Raw genomic sequence first — 21247 nt, 5'->3', positions numbered from 1 at the left:
ATCCGCTACGACTTCCTCGCTACAAGAGCAGTTGCCAGCTGATCAGCTTAGAATCTCTGTGTATCCGCAGGGATGTATGCAGAGCATTAACCGTCGCCGATATTTTGCAAGGAAGAATAGATTGTGACACTCTTCTGCGACAAATAAACATCAACGCACAACCCCGACAACTGCGGAGTAACCTAATGTTAAGACTTCTTCGACTTCTAAGACTTCGCACAAACTATGGACTGCGTAGTGCCCTCCATGGGTTGCAGCGTGTTTTCAATAGAGTGGCGTCGGTGTTTGATTTCCACTTGACGCGAGATGTCCTCCGCCGGTTCTTCACATCATTTTTCACCGACCAGAACAATTGACACACATAGACTATAGTTAATGTATTTGTGATTGTATTGTATTTTAACCTCTTGACAATGTTTTTAATGTAGTGATGTGATATTGTACAGTGATCGTTCGCTAATTGGGGTATAACCTCACCCCAACTAGCGAATGCCGTTCGCTAATTGGGGCGTTTTGAAAAGCGTCAATGTTGTTTACTTTTTGTATTGAACAAAGGAAAATTTTACGCGCCAGAAAATATCGATCCCGCCAAACACGGAAACAAAATGTCAACGCGTTTTTGACATCATACTTTGACGTTTAGCTGCTTTTCAATTGGGTTTTGCCCCAATTAGCGAACCCCCAACTAAAAAGCGCCCCAACTAGAAAAAACCCAATTAGCGAACGTTCACTGTATTTATATTTTTTTTAAACCATCATTGGGGCTGTCTGTTGATGTAATAAGTAATACATAAATAAATAAAGTTCTGTGCAAAGTTATCCTAAATCGGTTACAGGAGATCGGAAGATCATGTGTGGACCAAATTGTCACAGTCCGTATTATCCAGTGATCCCCAAAGTGCGACCTCAAAGACTTTTCTTGCGGCCCATGAAGGATTTCAGAATACACTGTACATATGTGGCCCGTTGATAAGCATTAGATGACACAAAACGCTTTTCATCACGCTCAGTTTTTTTTGTTAAACTCAGGGAATCTGTCTGGTTTACATCATAACTATGTTCAACCACCATCATGATTGATTAAATTCATCACTTCATAGATGTTACGTAGGCCAACAGCAAACAACTTCGATGGTATTGCCCGATGGTATTCGCAGATTCAAACGAATTAAATGTTATCATATACTGCTCTGAAATTATTAAAACTTTCAATTCAAGTTATGGTTTGGCACAATTTGAATTCGATTTATTTTAACTCCAGAAAATAAGCTGAATATCAACATTTAGGGGGTTTGGTGTCAGGCCCTGCAAGCCAGCCTTTAAAAAATCATAAGCAACGAACAATCAACAAGAGAGTACGGACCGGAACCATCGGCGAAGACCACTGCGACGAAAAGGGACTAGCGATTGGAAACTCGGTTCGTGGAACTGCAAATCTCTCAACTTCATCGGGAGCACACGCATACTCGCCGATGTGCTCAAGGACCGTGGATTCGGCATCGTAGCGCTGCAGGAGGTTTGTACTTTGTTGAAGGATCAATGGTGCGAACGTTCAGAGGTAATCATACCATCTATTAGAGCTGCTGCAACACACTCGAGCTGGGGACAGATTTTATAGGGATGGGCGATATGCATAGGCGCGTAATCGGGTGGTGGCCGATGAATGAGAGAATGTGCAGGTTGAGGATCAAAGGCCGGTTCTTCAACTTCAGCATAATCAACGTACATAGCCCACACTCCGGAAGCACTGATGATGATAAGGACGCATTCTACGCGCAGCTGGTACGTGAGTACGACAGCGGCCCAAGCCACGACGTCAAAATCATCATAGGAAATTTGAGAGCTCAGGTTGGCCAAGAGGAGGAGTTTAGACCGACTATTGGGAAGTTCAGCGCTCACCGGCTGACGAACGAAAACGGCCTACGACTAATTGATTTCGCCGCCTCCACGAATATGGCCATTCGTAGCACCTACTTCCAACACAGCCTCCCGTATCGGTACACCTGGAGATCACCACTGCAGACAGAATCACAAATCGACCACGTTCTGATTGATGGACGGCACTTCTCCGACATTATCGACGTCAGGACATATCGTGGCGCTAACATCGACTCTGACCACTATCTGGTGATGGTTAAACTGCGCCCAAAACTATCCGTCATCAACAATGTTCGGTACCGACGACCGCCGCGGTACGACCTAGAGCGACTGAAGCAACCTGATGTCGCCACTGCATACGCGCAGCATCTCGAGGCATCATTGCCGGGAGAGGGTGAGCTCGAGGGGGCCGCTCTTGAGGACTGCTGGAGTACAGTTAAAGCAGCCATTAACGACGCAGCGGAGAACAACGTCGGGTATATGGGTCGAAGTCGACGGAACGATTGGTTCGACGAAGAGTGCAGACAGATTCTGGAGGAGAAGGACGCAGCGCGGGTGGTCGCGCTGCAGCAAGGTACCCGGCAGAACGTGGAACGTTATAGACGGAAGCGGAGACAGCAGACCCGCCTTTTTTAGGAGAAGAAACGCCGCCTGGAAGAAGCGGAGTGCGAGGAGATGGAACAGCTGGGCCGTTCTCAAGATACACGCAAGTTCTATCAGAAGCTCAACGCATCCCGCAAAGGCTTCGTGCCGCAAGCCGAAATGTGCCGGGATAAGGATGGGAGCATCTTGACGGACGAACGTGTGGTGATCGAAAGGTGGAAGCAGCACTACGAGGAACATCTGAATGGCGCTGAGAGTACAGGCAGTGAAAGTCAAGGCAGCGGAGGAGATGACTACGTCAGTTCAGCGGACGATGGAAGCCAACCAGCCCCCACCTTGAGGGAAGTTAAGGATGCCATTCAACAGCTAAAGACCAATAAAGCAGCTGGTAAGGATGGTATCGGAGCTGAGCTCATCAAGATGGGCCCGGAAAAGCTGGCCACTTGCCTGCACAAACTGATAGTCAGAATCTGGGAAACCGAACAGCTACCGGAGGAGTGGAAGGAAGGGGTTATATGCCCCATCTACAAGAAAGGCGACAAACTGGAGTGTGAGAACTTTCGAGCGATCACCATCCTTAATGCCGCCTACAAAGTGATATCCCAGATCATCTTCCGTCGTCTGTCACCATTAGTGAATGAGTTCGTGGGAAGTTATCAAGCCGGCTTCGTTGACGGCCCCTCGACATCAGACCAGATCTTTACTGTACGGCAAATCCTTCAAAAATGCCGTGAATACCAGGTCCCAACGCACCATCAGTGTATTGATTTCAAGGCGGCATACGACAGTATAGACCGCGTAGAGCTATGGAAAATAATGGACGAGAACAGCTTCCCTGGGAAGCTTACCAGACTGATCAAAGCAACGGTGGATGGTGTGCAAAACTGTGTGAAGATTTCGGGCGAACACTCCAGTTCGTTCGAATCGCGCCGGGGACTAAGACAAGGTGATGGACTTTCGTGCCTGTTGTTCAACATTGTGCTAGAAGGTGTCATGCGGAGAGCCGGGTGTAACAGCCGGGGTACGATTTTCAACAGATCCAGTCAATTTATTTGCTTCGCGGATGACATGGACATTGTCGGCCGAACATTTGCAAAGGTGGCAGAACTGTACACCCGCCTGAAACGTGAAGCAACAAAAGTTGGACTGGTGGTGAATGCGTCAAAGACAAAGTACATGCTTGTGGGCGGAACCGAGCGCGACAGGGCCCGCCTGGGAAGCAGTGTTACGATAGACGGGGATACCTTCGAGGTGGTCGAGGAATTCGTCTACCTCGGATCCTTGCTAACGGCTGACAACAACGTTAGTCGTGAAATACGAAGGCGCATCATCTGTGGAAGTCGGGCCTATTACGGGCTCCAGAAGAAACTGCGTTCGAAAAAGATTCAACACCGCACCAAATGTGTCATGTACAAGACGCTCATAAGACCGGTTGTCCTCTACGGACATGAAACATGGACAATGCTCGAGGAGGACTTGCAAGCACTCGAAGTATTCGAGAGACGGGTGCTTAGGACCATCTTTGGCGGTGTGCAAGAAGACGGTGTGTGGCGGCGAAGAATGAACCATGAGCTCGCCCAACTCTACGGCGAACCCAGTATCCAGAAGGTAGCTAAAGCCGGAAGGGTACGATGGGCAGGACATGTTGCAAGAATGCTGGACAGCAACCCTGCAAAGATGGTGTTCGCTTCCGATCCGGCAGGTACGAGACGGCGTGGAGCGCAGCGAGCGAGATGGGCAGACCAGGTGCAGAACGACTTGGCGAGCGTGGGGCGTATCCGAGGATGGAGAGATGCGGCCTCGAACTGTGCATTGTGGCGTCAAATTGTTGATTCAGTGTTATCTGTTTAGATGTTAACTAAATAAATGAATCAACATACTTTACGCTACCGTCGTGCAAGGCTTCTTTTGAATTCGGGGGCTGCTTTGATTTTTTGAAACTCTAAAAAAAACTAAACGGAAACAATACCAAATTTGAAGCATAAAGTTGCCATACAACTATCAACACGACACCCGAATGGCAATTTGAGAGTAATTTACGTTATAATTCTTGTTTCAAAATATCCAAAGTAGGTTCAATCGTCAAGAATTTTTCCATGCTCGGATTAGTTGATGAATAAAAGGTTTCTGAAAAATTCAATTAATCGGAAATCTGGAAACATGGTTAATAGTGCGGAATTCAGATTTATTCGATCTCTATTCAAAACTACTGCCAAGTTCACCAAGTTGACACGACAAGTTATGATCAATAGTGTCTCAAAATCTTAATTTTTATAAGTTCAATGACAGAGAATTGAGTGATTTCAATATTTTGACTGCCCAAATTATCAGTTTCTTCATTCCATGCATTCTACGCGCATAAATTTTGCATATTTAAAGTCCTTAAACTGATAGAATGAGGTTAAGGAATCGTTACTGTTGTGTATAGTGAACAATAATCCTTCACCAAAAAATCAAAATCTTAGAATCGCACGACATATTGTATGTTCTGCAAACTATGCTAAAAACATGTTGTTGCGAAAAGATTTTTCTCATGTCAAGTCCGCTACCACAAAAGTATCTGTTAGTATCAACAAAAAGTCAGCTACGGTGATAAAACCCGTGCAATAAAATATTTTTGCAAGTATGTTATTTGAAGAAGATTCATCTATACAAATTTTATTAAAATGTGAAATAGATATTAAAAATCATTTAGATTAAGCTATAAAATTTTACATGAAATGAAAAACAAATCATGCAAATGAACTGCGGCCCGCTTTAATAGTTCAAAATCGCTATGCAGCCCTAGATAGTAAGCATTCTGGGGACTACTGCTGTAGCAAGTCAACGAATTACAAGCGTCCCTCTATCTGGTATTCATTGACTACGTAAAAGCTTTCGATCGTCTGAACCACAAACAAACTGTGGAGCGGCGTAAGTGTCTTGCATAACGAAGCTTCGTCTGACCCCATCCAGGTAGTCGTTGGAGTTAGGCCAGGGCGTATTCTAGCTCCGCTACTGTTCCTCATCATAATCAACGAGATCATAGTGGGTACGGTTGAACGTGTGTTCTTCAGGCGCAATGGCGCGGCTGGCACTCTGATATACAGAGTAAGTTAACGACCTGGCCGAATGCTCCTCTACGGTGGGTCTCACCATCAACGTCAACAAGACCAAATCGTTGGATGTCGATACGAACAAGCCCTCCAGCTTTACGGGAAAGCAGTGGAGAAGGTCGAAAACTTTCAATATCTTGGCAGCCAGTTAGTAGCGTCAGACGGGAAACAAGATCAAGAAGGCTAGGGCTGCTTTTGCGAGTTTGCGAAACATATGGAGATCCAATCAGACTAGTCAATGCACGAAATTCCAAATGTTCAACACTAAAATAAAATCTGTGTCTGTTAGACTTGGTATGTATCAGCAAAGATCACGCATAAACTGCGAGTATTCATCAACCGATGTCTATGTTTTATGATACGGGCCTGGTGGATCCACAATTGGATATCGAAAAACGATATCAACCGAAATTCGAGAGCGTAAATGAAGGCGGGTCGGCCACACTTGACTATAGAGCGGAGACGAAATCTACAAGTAAGCGCTGGACTGGAATCTGGCAGGACATTGCAGCAGTGGCAGACCCAGGGGCTCGTGGCGGCGCAGCCTTAACAAAGAAATAAAGAATGGAATCTGACTTGGGCCTAGGTCAAGGCTAAAGTGAGCAGCCACCCAGGATGAACATCTTTTACATTGGCGGGCGCGGTGAAAGCCCAACATCACAACTCTGTACTATCTGGTTGCAGCAACCGTAACATTACTTGATTTAGTCATACATAAGTCCCATAAACTCATTTATGACAAGTATGTTGCTTGGGAATACGCCTGTACATGGCGCGAATTCGTCAGCAGGACTAGAGATTCCACGGTGAAAAGATCCTTCATTGAAGGGTTAGAGATTCATTTTAGTTATTCCGTGTGGTGGTGGTGCGGAAAATTGCTTTAAATATTCCTTTATAGCCATCAGCAAGAATTATCATGATTTGCTGCGTTGGGAGACCTTGAAACTATCTTTCCACATTAGCGTGAGCTAGTATCCATGCATCTTACCGCTGTACTATCAAAGGTAGTCATATTGGCCAACAGCTTATTATTGCTTCCAATTCAATTTGCTGCTCCTTTCTCAACATTTCTCCCGCTTTAAAGCACTCTAGCATATAATTTGATTGAGTGCGAATTGGAGATTCTTATACAATCCCCGTTTTCCCAAAAGCATTATCGTCACTGCTCGTGTGCTCGATGAGCGTAATAAAGTAGTAAAATTGCATTCCAGTGAAAAACACACATCGCGACTGGCATTGCTTGTTGACATGTTGTTAGGGCTTCAGCTTTTGAGAAAAATTCAACGTATTCCCTCACGAGCGAACGCTGCATTAAGCAAAAAGGAATACTGGTTGCCAAATGGGGGAAGAACGTTCAGGAAGTAGATTAGCTCATACTCAGTCTGAGTTGATTTTTTTGCCGTGATTATTTGTGCCGTATTGCTTATCGAAAGAATAATTATCCCTGAAGCAATTAATGCAAGTAATTCATATAGAACCACCTTGCCCTATCTTCCCCGTCTAAAACGATGATGAAGGCAGTGAGAGAACATCAAAACTCGGTGAAAAAATGAGAGATTTGTATTTATTTGAAACGTGCATGTCTGATGGAACTTGTGCAGCTTTGCTATCTAGACGTCTATATATCCGAAGGATGTACCATTACCAACTAGTCAGTTCCGACATTGCCGCTCTTGCTTAGATAAGCTGTGAAGTATTTCGCATGACGTGTCATGTCTTTCTCAAGCGGATCTGTTGTGTACACAACATGCTTTAGCTTCCTTCGCTCAGTTTTATCACGTTCCGGAATGGATTCATATAAACAGGAAAGAACCACGTCTTTCTGCGCTGTTGATTCCAATTGTGCTTTTTTTCGGGAACGGAGCACTTGTACGCCTGTGACGAAACTAGCTCGGTCTGGAATTTGGAAACGTTAAAATGATCTGGACAGCAATATTTCCACGTGACGTGTGAGAGTAGATACTTGAAGTCTCGGGAATGACATCTAGTGCTGGTGTGACAATAAATTTATTCAAGCTTTTCAGCAATAAAACAGCGGTGACGTTAAGTGTACATCATTTGTGTTGCGATATTTTATGTATTGATATCTATCTAGGGTGACGGAATGTAATGTTAGCCTTGGATGTGACGTTGGTTGGTTGGCTCATCACACAAAATAATTAATAAACCAGCGATAATTAATCGTTTTGTAGAGAAATATTTACCACGGCTTCTTTAAAAGTACAACTTTTTCGTTACGCTAGATTCATGCACTCCTCCAACAAATAAACTTGCGGGGAAAATCACTTTGACTAGGTTTTTCTGAACGGATTTACCTATTTTCGCACATTAGTGTCGTGACCCGGGCGAGTGTTTCAGACTCGACCGTTCGTCGCTACAATGCTCAGCAAACTGAATGTCACTTCTCTTCTACACGATCATTCTGAAATATTTACACAGTGGATTGAATTCAATTTTCTCGCATTCTAAAATAGTTCGCTACACGTGCGTTAGAAATACTTCACAGAAGAGTATATTCTAATTGGAAATTAAGTAATTTAAAAACCACGTTTTAGTAAAGAGAATCAATTTTGTTTTATTCCTGATAGCTTTGTAATCTTGATCTCATATACACTACATTCTTTCCCTCCTCTACTCTTAAGGTTTGTAATGAACAAATAATTACTAGATAGCTATATATCCTTGAACCTTGAAGAAATATTCTCGTTATCCATTCCTTCTTTGCTATGCTTGAACCTGGGAGGGAGATTCAGATTCAAAAAATATGAATGTCAGTGCAGACCTAACTTTAGTTGTCATGAAACGTCACCGCAGACCTAGCTGAAAATGTTCAATAAATGGGGAGTATCGATACTGATCATTTGCTTGAAAACTATAAAAAGCAGGAAATTAAATTGAACATTATCAATCTATATTTGAAACGACGGTTGTCGAACAAAAAAAAATGCCTAATACAATAGAACTGTGAAACTCGTTTGAAAATGGTGGCCATTGTAAAGAGAAAAGGAGACGTCTAGGATACATCTTCTTGCAATGATTCCCTTTGCTTATCGCTTATTAATTAATTATCTGCATCGCTCGTTCCACGTTCTTCAAAGTCAACCCAATCCGCAGCTACAGTAAATTTTTTTTCGTAATTTTATTCGTGAATAGTCGGGTTTTGACGATTTGAAAAAATCTGTAAAGTGTTCGTCGTCTGAATCTGGCATATACGGTAAAAGAATGGAGAGAGATTTCGCTTTGCAACTTCCGTCTTTTCCTACCCGTTAGCTACTTAGAAATGTAAAAGAAAACAAAAACACATTTGCCAACTAAGCATATGCATGGTATTTCGAAAAATTTCGTATCAGGTGGTTCGAAACGAAATTCCGCGGAATTTGAGAATAAAATTGAGCATAGCGAAATTTCATTTCTTGATTTCGTTTCGATTCGTAAAATTACAAAAATTTCGCTAGAAAAAACTAGCTTCTAACGAAATTTAACGGAATTCCGCGGAATTTCGAAACAAATTTAAACTTAAACCATTCTTCATATTATCAAAAATTTTGGCTGCGCCGCTGAACAAAACCGTTCAGTTGTTTTTAAAACTTTAGGTTATACATTTTTTCTATTAACGCTTACTACATAACCTCATTCCATTCGACAAATACGTATGTAGTTTTCTTCTATCAAACCTCTTCAGTGTTTCCAAGATTCAAATTTATATTTTGTTATAGGGTAAGACGGTATAATATGCCCCCCCTAAGGCAATACCTATGAAATCTTTTTACTTTTCAACGTAATTTATGCAAACTTTGTGTTATTTGGTAGTTGAACAAGTCGCAAATGCATTACCTGTGATTAGTCATATAAAAATATTACTGAGAACACGTAATAAAGCTTTTTTGAAAAGTCGTGAAAAACTGGATTTCAAAAAGTGCCTGGGCAATACGCCCCACCGTAATCAAACACGTTTCACAGCCCTTCATTAGTATTTTATCAATCCCATAATAAAAAGGTTACAAATCCTTATGTGCTTGACATTAAAAAACCAACATAAGTCCATTTAAGCAGGAGTGAATTACATTTCAATATTGTCCATACAATTTGGAATCAGCTGCTGCAGGCTCGCTGCGCTTGTGTTCAGTTGGTAAGGGCATATCGTCCTGCCTACACTGGGGCGTTTTGGCCAGTGAAACATGTTTTCGAAAATCGTTACATTTTTGAAGATGGAAGCAATTTTATATCATATTAACCACTGAGAAAAGTTATTTTGTTGCCCAACTAAGTGTTCCAGTGCAAGTTTTCCGGACAGTATGCTAGAATTGCTACAGAATGTTGAGCAAACAAACATGAAAAGTTACATCAAAACTGTAACTTTTTGTATTTTGCTATTATTTTAATTGTGTAATAGAAAAATAGTTCCAAATTCACATAGTATGATGGTTTTACAAATATTTATAGGTTTCAACTGATTTTCACCCTTAGTTAGGTATGGTTTTCTAGAAATCGAAGGGGGGCGTTTTGGCCAGGTGGGGCGCATTATACCGTCTTACCCTATTTTTTACTATTTATACAATACTAGTCGACCCGGCAGACGTTTTCCTGCATAGTAGGCGTAAATGCGTGTTATGAACTGCCTATGCGAAATTCTCATACGAATCTTTGTTTTAGTTTTTTACGATTTATTCAACTTTGCTTATGATTTTTACATTGGAAAATATCATATAAACCCGTCGAAAATTATAACGAACGTAACTGCTGAAGGAATGAAGAAAATCCGTCCAGCCGTTTTCGAGTTATGCGGATACGAACACAGACCATTTCATTTTTATTATATAGAAGAAGATGGATGCGGAATCGATCGTGTTGCTGCTGGTCATGGGACGGCAGCTAGTCCGGGAAAACGCGAAGTGAAAAAAAATCTACCTTGCGTTGCAGAAATTTGTTTAACCAGTGTACAATCGATCTTGCAGATGCTTATCACGCCAGATAGTGTGGGAGAACGCGAAGTGGTAAAATTAATGTCTGCATCGAAGAGCACAAAAATATTTAGTGCGGAATCGATCGTGTTGTATAAGCTTATTAAACGAAGCACATTGATCTTGCGTTGGATTGATTTGAAACACAGCTTTCGTCTTCTTGTTTTCAAAATAACTTCGTTTACAATAAATATTTAGTCGGTTACCAGGAGCCTTCACATGAACTACCTTCTCTACTAACCAACGATTCCTTTCCCGTTATGCTCACGGAGATGCAGAGCATTCCTCGGTCTTTTATAACAATGAGTGTTAAACTAATTTTCCTCTCCTTTAGCATTAGCATTAGCATTTAGCAATTCGCACAAATTCGTAGGTGGTACAAGCCAAGACTATTGTATGAGAGTAGTATCACTTTCATCCTTTACCACAGATATTGATTTGGGACTAATCACCATCTCTTAGATGGAAGCAATGCACTCTCCAATAGTCGAGATCTGTCCTGGCCACGTCCTTGCGAATGCTGAGGAAGGGGAAGGATGGTTAGTTGGATCCGCCGAAAACCAATTTTAGTTTACCACAACCTACTTGAGAAAGATGCAGAGAACTCTACGACCTCTCATAGGTGCTACGGGAGGTTTTTTTTTGAATAGCTAGTGTGGAAGGTTACAACAGTAGGAATCGTTTTGGTAGAACGTGAAACACAGAAAGAACTAAGATAGAACTACAAATTAGGGAAGGGACGAGCCTGGAATTGGACCCACGAACTCCAGCTTATAAGGCAGAAGCGGTAGCCACTAGACCACCAAGCTCGTCTGTTAAACTAATTTTCTTCTCCTAATCTTAAATTGACTGTAAAGGACGTGACTAGCATCGTTATTGGTCATGAATTGGAAACTACGCAGCAAGTATACAATAAGAATAACTTTTTTGTATCCCAAGAATATTATTTAATAGGTAAGTTGTACATACTACATATTTGTTGTTTCTCGCCCAATCATGACGCAACTACGATGTGTACAGTTAATCAAGCTGAGCTCTTCTTTGACTATTTGCACAATATGTATGGAACATTGAAGATTTGTGGGCATTTATATATCTTTGCATGGAATTCGCAAAAAAAAAATTCCAGAACGGGTTGAAAGAGCATTATAATAGCTGAAAGTTCTTTACTTATGATTGCTTTCTGCTCATTCTTACCATAACATCTGTTCTCATATGCCAAGGACACACAGACAATAGCTCAGTTCGTCGAGCTGATTGTATATAAGACTATGGGTCTGTGAAAATCAATCTGAAGAACATATCTTTGTGCATTTTAAGGTGCACAAGATTCTTCTAGTGAGCAAATGTATGCTATTATATATATGTAGACGAATAATAAGAAGGAATAAGTTGTGGCTGTTACGCCCTTTTCAAATTTCAATCATCTATCTGTGTATGCGCCTGGCAGATGTGGATACATAATTGAGTATCCCACTAAATAAAAAAATAAATTTAAGCATTCTTTTCTAATTTTGACTTGTCCAGCTTAATACCATAAAACCACGCCGACAAGACAATATGAAGTATGCTTCAACATAATTACACTATTCTTAGGTTAACTAAGGTTTTAAACGAAATTTGAATCCGTATATGGAAAATCCCACAATTTCTATATTTTTTTAACTTACTGAAATAAAACTAATATTAAATTTATCATATTCGAGAGCACACGCTTCACGATGAATTACTTTGAAAGCGGCATAAATGCTGGCCTTATCGCCAAAGGTATATGCGGCGAAAATGCGGTGATTTATCACAGACTGCCTCTTTTGTTATAATAACTCTATTGGTCGCAAAACAGTTATTTGACTTCGAAAAAGTGAAATCAGAATTGCGTACATAAAGTAAAACCAATTTAATGAAAACTCCGCGGAAAAAAAAATTTCGTTCCGTTTCGAAAATTTTTGAATTAAATGAACCTTGATTTCATATCGTTTCGCAGTCTCGAAAGTAAATCTATATTTCGTTTCGTTTCGATCCGAATCAGCATAGATATTTTAAATTTCGTTTCGTTTCGTTTCGTTAGGAAAAAGTGTGTTATCGCATACCCTTATTGCCAACATGAATAATCAATCCTTCCAACCATTTCTTTAAGTTTCTTCAAAATTCTTCATATCCAATTTTAAAACTTTTCTTATGAACCATCAATAGCGATAGATGTCGTTTCATGAAAAATTACTCAATTACTCAAAAATTGCAAAGGATCTTTTCCAAAATATCGATACCGTTAAAACGGTTAAAACGATATGATTTTTCGCCGTTATACTTTATCGATATGTCAGAATTTTTGATATAAACTTTAATTTTAGGTTCTTCAGAGGAACATCGAGAGTTATCTTTTATGCAGATTTTTATTTATTTATTTATTTGCCTAATCGTTTATCGAACCTGGAAGAAATACTGTAGAACCTTTGCTCAGAGAACCTCATCTTAATCATTAGCAGTACTGCTAGTTTTCGTGACTGTCATGTGAAAGCGAAAACAGTTGCATTTTCATTTTCAAGGGACCAAATGAAAATGTAGCCATATTCCGGTCACCTGTCACATTACAAGCAGTCATGAAAGGAATGTGCTTTGTTTTGAAATCTGAATTTCTAAACAGTTTTAATAGATCTGTGTAAATAACGATGACTAATCGATACAATGATTGTATTCTTTTTGATTTTTGAGTTAGAAGTAACATTATTGAAGAAGAAACAGCTTGTTTACACTAGTTTGAAGCGCTTTCATGAAATAAAAATCTGTGAAAATTTAGCAGAATTCCTTTCAATGTTTGTGTTTTCTATGAAAGCGGGAGAGAATAAAGTGTAAATATCGCGTGACCTCTCTCAATGAAAATGAAAATCTCAGTACTGATCATTAGACCACAATGTAGTTGTGATTGGTAATAGCTAAATAAATTGCATTAACATTCTTATGGGATATAATTTTCATTCAAATATAATCAATATGTAGGGGAATTATTTTCCTTGCCCCAAAACATCAATAGGCCTTTTCACGAGACGTTTGAAAATAGCTGATTTTACCGTCAATTGACAGTTCTTCTATGAAAGTGACAGCGTCGGATTTGAACGGTTTCCTCAGCGGTTGTAAACAAGTGCAGTCCCGGCAGTGTCACACGAAAAGGCCTATTACCGGCGATGTCCTTGTGAAATGGTTCTTTATGACGACAACAAATGAATTTAATCCGCCGCATTTTGTGATTCCCTCCATATGTTCCGGACACTTCTTAATTCAATACTCCGATAGAGAGAGTTTCACGAAACACTTCATAATTCAAATTCCCGCACTCGGAACGTTATATGAAATTTGAGAAAGTCACGCACCGGCTTCAATGAAATCAACGAAAACATCGATGACATGCAAAACAAAAATTGGTCAGTCCGTGTGACGCTTGCTTTGGTACATTTTGCTCGTCGATAATTTTCTTGCGTCATGACGTTTAATTGTATTGTTATTTCGTGTGTAGTATCTGGATCTCCCTCCCAGGCTTGAACCATTAAATAAAAGCAACCGGCTCATAAAACGAGAAAAATCGATAAAATTCAAAAGCGATTCGCTCCAAATACATTCCAAAAGCGATCATAAACAAACTCACCACAATCACTTCAAATCTAATCCCGTTCCAAATCTCATCCAATCCAAATTCAAGTCTAATCCATTCCAAATATGATCATTTTTTATTCTAAATCAAATTTCTATCAAACACAGATAGAAAAATCCACTGAATTTTACGCTAAATATCATGCACATAAATGGAACGTCAATACTAGCGTAATCCCACACGGGATATAGCCTGAATGTATACAATATTCGACGTGAATTGTCTATATTGCATGCAAGTTGTAAGCAATCTTGTTAGATAGAGGACCATCTCAGCGCAAAATAGCGTAAATGCCCACATGACAAATTTTACGCGCTGTTTACTTTTCATTATTTTTTTCTGTGTAAACACAATAGAAATCCCATTCGAATCTAATCCAAATCTATTTAAAATCCAATCCCAATTAAATCCAATCAAAATTCTATTCAAATAAAATCCAAACTTATTCTAAATCTTATCCAAATCCCATCAAAATTCAATTCAAATCCAAATTTAATATAAATGTGATCTAATCTCAAATGTAAATCCAATCAAAATCCGATGCAAACAAAATCTGAATCAAATTCAAATAAAATACATTCAAAATCACCCGCAAATATAATATTAAATCAAATAATATAAAATATGTGCATTTAATACAACTCTGATCCAAATCCAGATCAAACTTAACTCAAATTTAACCTGAATTCAAATCCAATTTCAAATCCTACCCAAATACAATCCAAATCTAATCAAAATTCACAATCTAATTCCAACCCAAATCCATCCCAAATCTAATCTAAATCCAATAAAAAATTAACAAAAATCCAGTTCAAATCTAAGCCGAATCATACCCAAATTTAATCCAAATCCATCCAAAAGCCACATCCAATCAAGTCCAATAAAAAGCAATCCAAATCAAATCCAAATATTATCTAAATCCAATCCGAATCCAAATATAAATCAAAACCAAATAAAATCCAAACATACTTCATATCCAGATCAAACTCAACTCAGTTTAAACCCAAATTCAATCCAAATCTAATTCCAAATAATTTCAAATCCTATCTGAATACAATACCAATTGAATCAGATTTCAGAATTCATTTAAATTCCAATCCAAATCCGCCCCAAATCTAAACAAGCAAATATAAAAACAATCCAAATCTAATCTAAATCCAATCCGAATAAAAAAAAAAAACAATCCATATCTATTCTGAATCAAATCCAAACAATTCAAATCCAATCCTAATTCTATCGGAATCTGATCAAAATCCAATCCAAATCAAATCTGAATCAAAGCCAAATCTAACTCAAATACAATCCAAATTCAAACTAAATCCAATAAATATCCAAATTAATATTTCAAATTGAAACATTTCCTGAAATATATTACCTCTTATACTTAAACTACTTAAACTACCGCATCAGAATGCAGTATTTAGATGCATTCTTCAGCCCGGCATTCCACAGCTGCGTTCAATCGCAAGCATGGGCGTAGCCAGGATTTCGAGAAGGGGGGCAACTTTTTTGGTCTTCTAAATCGTGGTTTTATAGTAGTTTTATAAAAATACACGAATATTAACACATGAAACCAAATACAGACCCAATCAAAACAATAATGATTAAAACAATAATGGATTTAAAAATGCGTGATTTATTGCTCATCAGATATTTTTAAATAAAGTGAGAAAAATATTAACGAACTTAGTATTCAGAAAGAATATAAAATCGGCTGTAACAATTATTATAAAAATCCTGCATTCTTCCATAAGTTTAAGAGAACTAGAACCATATATCTAAATTTCTAAACAAATCCTCTCTGAAATAATATTTATTATAAAATAGGCAGAAAATCAATATGCAAGCTTTCTCCAGGAATTCCTTCGACAATTGCTCCTGGCATTCTATCCGAAATTCTATCAGGGATTCTTTAGGAATGCCTCCAGCAACTTCTTCGGCAGTGTCTTCAGGAATTCCACCATAAATTTTGCCGGGAATTGATCCGAAAATTCCATCATTATTTACTCCAAGAAAATCTTCACGAACTTCTTTACAAGATCTACAGTTGTAGGGAATCAATAATTCAAATAATTTCGTGCTGTTTCCCACAATTTTTAAGAATAAGAATATTCCGTGGAAATTCCGCAGAATTGCCAGTAAACATTTCAGAATTGCCAGTAAACAAATTCCTGCCAAATATCCCTGTAAAGTTCCTGGAGGTATTACCGGAGAATTTCTTGGAAAAACTCCTGGAAGAACTCCCGGAGGAACTCCCACAAGCACTTCCGGAGGAATTCCCACATGGAAGTCCTGAAATAATTCTTAGAGAAGTTCCTAAAGGAATTTCCGAAAAAATATCTGAAGTAATTCCCAGAAAAATACCAGGAGGAATTAATGCAGAAATTCCAAGATGAAATCCTGAAAGTATTCCCAGATAAATTACTGAAGAAAATTCCTGCGGATTGTTCCGAAGGAATTTCTGGAAGAACTCGTGGCAGATATCCGAGTAATTTCCGAGTGAAGTCCGGAAGGAATTCTAGTACACTTCCGCGGAAAATCTCTCGGAGAAATTCCTGAAGGAATTCCTGGAGAAGTACCTGAAGAAACTCCCGAAAAAATATCTGTAAGAATTTCTGGGGAAATACTTGGACGAATTCTAGGAGAAATTCATGAAGATATTTCTAGAGGATTTCTTGAAGGATATTCTGAAGTAATTGCGAAAAGAATTCCAGATTGGAATGCTAGATGATTTCGCTATTGAATGCTTGGAGGTATTCCCGGAACATTTCCTGGAAGTAATCCCGGAGGAATTAAAGGAAGAGTTCCGAGAGGAATGCCCGGAGAAGTTCCTAGAAGAATTTCCGAAGGAATTTCTTATAGATTTGCAAGTGAAATTATGGGGCTAAATTTAGTGGGGGGTTTTTAGATAGAGAGGAATTACAATTACATGAGAAGGATTTTCAAACGATTTTCAGAGGAATTTGTGGATAACGTGTAGAAATTTTGGCTATCTCAGTCTTTAAAACCATTAAACGATTAGCGTTTTACTCTGCCCGACGTTTCGGCCATTGGATGTGGCCTTTTTCAAGGGAAAAACTATATTTTTTGAGAGAATGTTTTGTTACAATGTTGCACAGTTTCAGTTACTTAATCTAATCTTACTTGGTCAATCGTTTTTGTCCTAATTTACATGTCGTTCTGGGTGTCGTATGGTCATAGTATTGGCTTCTAAATGTGTCAAATATTAGTATTTAGTTAATATACATTGTTTTATGAGGTAATTCTTACTTTTGCGGTGGTTTTGTTCTACAATTTGATATTTTATCAACGGTCACAGTGCTCGACATAACAACGACTGTTTTGAAAATGGTGAATTTATGTTCATTAGTTTTATCCCGGATTCAAACTCTGTGTGTTGCTAATCTCATCTGTTCGTCTGTGCTTTCTACTCTTATAGTTTTTGATAGTGTGTAGTATGCCAGCGTATGTTGTGTTGAGATTATCAACATCTGTACGGTAATTGACAGTATTGGTGTGATTTGAGATGTGGCACATCTCTAAGATGGGGAGAGCTGAGGCTCTGCGAGAATGGTCTAGTATGCTTGTTTTAGTTAAGTCAAATTCATGGTCTTGATCAATAATGTGTTTCATCAGTGCTGTTGTTTCTCTTAGTCTAGCTTTCTCATTATTTGTCTGTGTGGTGTTTACTTCTACGAGCTTTTGGTGTTTATTTATGTGTGTTTGATGTCCACTTAGTCGTGTTTTTAATTGGTTTCTAGTCATACCAATGTATGTGTTATCACAATTTTTGCATGGGATTTTGTAAATAACATTTGATTGATGTGTTATGGGGACTGGATCTTTTACCTGTTTTAAGATGTTTTAGTTGTTTTATGATTCGATATGCTAATTTTACCTGTGGATAGTCAATTTTAAGGCAGTGTGCGATGTTGGTGGTCAGCTGGGGGATGAACGGAATCGATTTGTAGGCGGTTTGTGTTGGCAGATGTGGATTTTGGATGCTGATGGAGTTTGGAGCGGAAGTCATGTTAGCTGTTGCTGAATTGATGCTGTTCGGATCCATTTGATGTTGTGGTGATGTGGTTGAGCTATGTTGATGGCATGATGATGGTTGCGAAACAGATGAAGATAGTTGGGTTGTGATGGGTGATTGGTCGTAGGTTTGGTTATTGTCCTGGGTGTTGATGTGACATAGGATTCTGTTGATTAATGCTGCAGGATAGTTGTTTTGGCGAAGATTTTGAAATATGATCTGCTTTAGGATGTTCCAGTTTGTATTCGTTGTCAGTCTTATTACTCGGTCTATGTAGTTTGATGCTATGTTTATCTTCATTGTAGTTGGATGGAAAGAGTGGAAATTCATCAGTCGTCCAGATGCGATGGGCTTGGAATACCAGCTGGTGCTGAGAGTCTGGTCTTCGTGTCGGGTAATGAGCGTGTCTAGAAACGGAAGCTTGTTGTTGGATTCTTTTTCTACGGTGAACTGGAGATGTGGGTTGTAGCCATTGAAGATATCCAGGACTTCATGGATTTTATCTTCTGGTAGTGCGAGTATTAAATCGTCAACATATTTTTTAAGTACCGGCATGGGATACGGTACTAGTTGATTCACCGTGTGTAGGAGGCTATCCATAACTATATCAGCTAGAATTGGAGACAGTGGACTGCCCATGGCTGTACCGAATGTCTGAATGTAGAATTTGTTCCGGAAACAGAAATAGGATGTGTCCAAACAGAATTCTACCATTTCCAACAGTAAGTCCAAGCATATGTTCGTGGCTTGTTGGATATCATCCCAGTTTGTGATTATATCACGGATGACGAGGTCCTTGGGTATGTTCGTGAAGAGGGAGACCACGTCAAAAGATACCAGCACGTATCCTTGTGGAAGTGTAACTCTGTTGATATAATTTACAAAATCGAAGCTGTCGGTTATGTTGAACTGTCCCCTTGAAGATTGTTTGAGTATTGATGCTATGTACTTTGATAGATGGTATGTGGGTGAGGTCATGTTAGGAACGACTGGTCGTAAAGGTAGGTCCGGCTTGTGTGCCTTAGGTTGACCGTATATCCTTGGGCAGATGGATGTGGTTGTTTTTAACTTCCTATAGGTTGGCGCATCAATTAGATGGAGGTCTAAAAGACGCTTGATGATGTTGTTGTTGTGAGTTTGGAATTTTGATGTCGGGTCTCTAGGGACAACTTTGTACGTGTCGTCGTTTAGTAGTGTAAGCATTTTGGTATCATATTGCTCGCGATACATTATAACCATCCGTTTGCCTTTATCTGATTCTAAAGCTATGACGTTGTCATGTTCAGCGAGAAACCTGCGCGTGATTTTTACGGCCTGTTCACAGAACTTTTGTACTGGGGCTTGGTAACTATCTGACTTGTTTCGAGCTAGGTGGTTTTGGATGTGTGTTACGACTTGGCATCTGTTGCGATCTTGAACTGATTTGTCGGGAGATTGGTTCAGAATGGATTCTATGTCAGTAATAAAATGATAGAATGCATTTGGACATCGTTCATTAGTCGGAAGGGCGAATTTTGGACCTAAGCTTAACAGTGTCTGCATTTAGATCGGTACACTGAGATTGGTTGCGTTTGTCACTGCTTTTCATTCAGTGACGGAGTTGCATCGTAGTAGGCTGACGTTTGTGCGATCAGACGATTCAGTTTGGCACCTATTGTGCGTTGTTGTGTGTGCATCCTGTTGTCATATGATCGCTGTTGTGTTGATAGAAACTCATGAAGAATTTCATCACCCACATTTGATTCTAGGATCACTCTTACATGGTCCCTTTCGTGTGTGAGCTTGCTGATGACGTAGAAAGTATGTTTGATTTCTACGTTGAGGAGAGCTTTCTTAAACCTTTCTACGATGCGTTGGAGCTTTGGGATGAACGGGCTATTATCTTCGAGCAGTGGGTGGATGCATTTTAACGAGTTTATGATATGAGGTGGAAAAACGCCTCTACTCCGACATTGTATCAGGAAAGCTTTGCGTGATAACATATTGCAAAGTTTCCGGTTGATTATCGCAAAATGTTTTAAATTTTGCGTCCGACAAAACATTCTCTCAAAAAATATAGTTTTTCCCTTGAAAAAGGCCACATCCAATGGCCGAAACGTCGGGCAGAGTAAAACGATAATCGTTTAATGGTTTTATAGACTGAGATAGCCAAAATTTCTACATAAAAACTATTTCCAGTCGTTTCCAATACCATATTTGTGGATAACTTTCCGGAGGAATTCAGAAGTTCCCAGGCTGGGAGCTTTTAGAAGGATTTCAAGGAGAATATTTGAGACCGCCCCCCCCCTTGGCTACGCCCTTGATCGCAAGTGCAAACTCTAAATTTAATTTTCCAGTTCGCAATTTGATTAGTGAATCGACTCCAAACCCAACTAATTATATTAAAATAGGTAGTTAAACCAGTTCAACAATTGACTCAAAAATAGAAGATTGCTAATGTCGCTCCAATTCGCGTGACCAATATCTAAGATTTTTTTTCTTTATTCAGGTGGTAAGCAAGCCGGCATGAATTTGTTTAGAGCTACAATATATGAAGATTTACAACGATAATGTGCTCTACCACAGCATAGTTGGTGAAGGTTTGAGCCATATACCTTATATAGTGAAATTCATTTTAATTTTTTTCTTCACTCACTATTACTATGACAATTGATTAAGGTTTGAGAATTTCTAACCCGATAGAAGTTATTATAATCAGGGTTTCGGAAAGGAGATCTTTTAAGCTGGCCCAAGAGGTGACCTGGACTAATTGGATTCGACAACAATTTAGAAATCTACAGCAGAATGGGATTAAAATATGTGATGGACCTTGAAGAATGTGATTTGAAAACAATTTTTAAATCATAGTTTGTCATAATTTGAAGTCAACATCAAAATACAGTTTTTTTTGCTATATTCACGGTGTCAGATTTTGCTCGGGAACTACACATTATTCAGGGTTCTCTTTCTCTCTGGAATATCTTGCCACAGAATCTTCAAAATTCGCTCAGTATCCGAAAGATATAAATTTGAATATAAAGACTGAAGA

At 39.3% G+C, this 21247-nt stretch overlaps 1 protein-coding gene across 1 annotated transcript; it reads right to left on the bottom strand.

The window, feature by feature from the left end:
• Positions 1-7328: 7328 nt before the first annotated feature.
• Positions 7329-19422, bottom strand: LOC134222111 (uncharacterized). The gene is made up of 2 exons (XM_062701254.1): positions 18082-19422; positions 7329-7472 (listed from the first exon to the last, which is right to left on the bottom strand). Exons 1-2 carry the CDS (start codon positions 19420-19422, stop codon positions 7329-7331), a joined length of 1485 nt encoding a protein of 494 aa, XP_062557238.1.
• Between the last annotated feature and the right edge of the window lie 1825 nt (positions 19423-21247).

The sequence above is a fragment of the Armigeres subalbatus genome, chromosome 3 (genome assembly GCF_024139115.2).
Source record: "Armigeres subalbatus isolate Guangzhou_Male chromosome 3, GZ_Asu_2, whole genome shotgun sequence".
In the NCBI taxonomy this organism is placed as follows: Eukaryota; Metazoa; Arthropoda; class Insecta; order Diptera; family Culicidae; genus Armigeres; species Armigeres subalbatus.
Note: the sequence above shows the minus strand (reverse complement) of the source record. Positions and strands in the feature narration are given on the sequence as shown.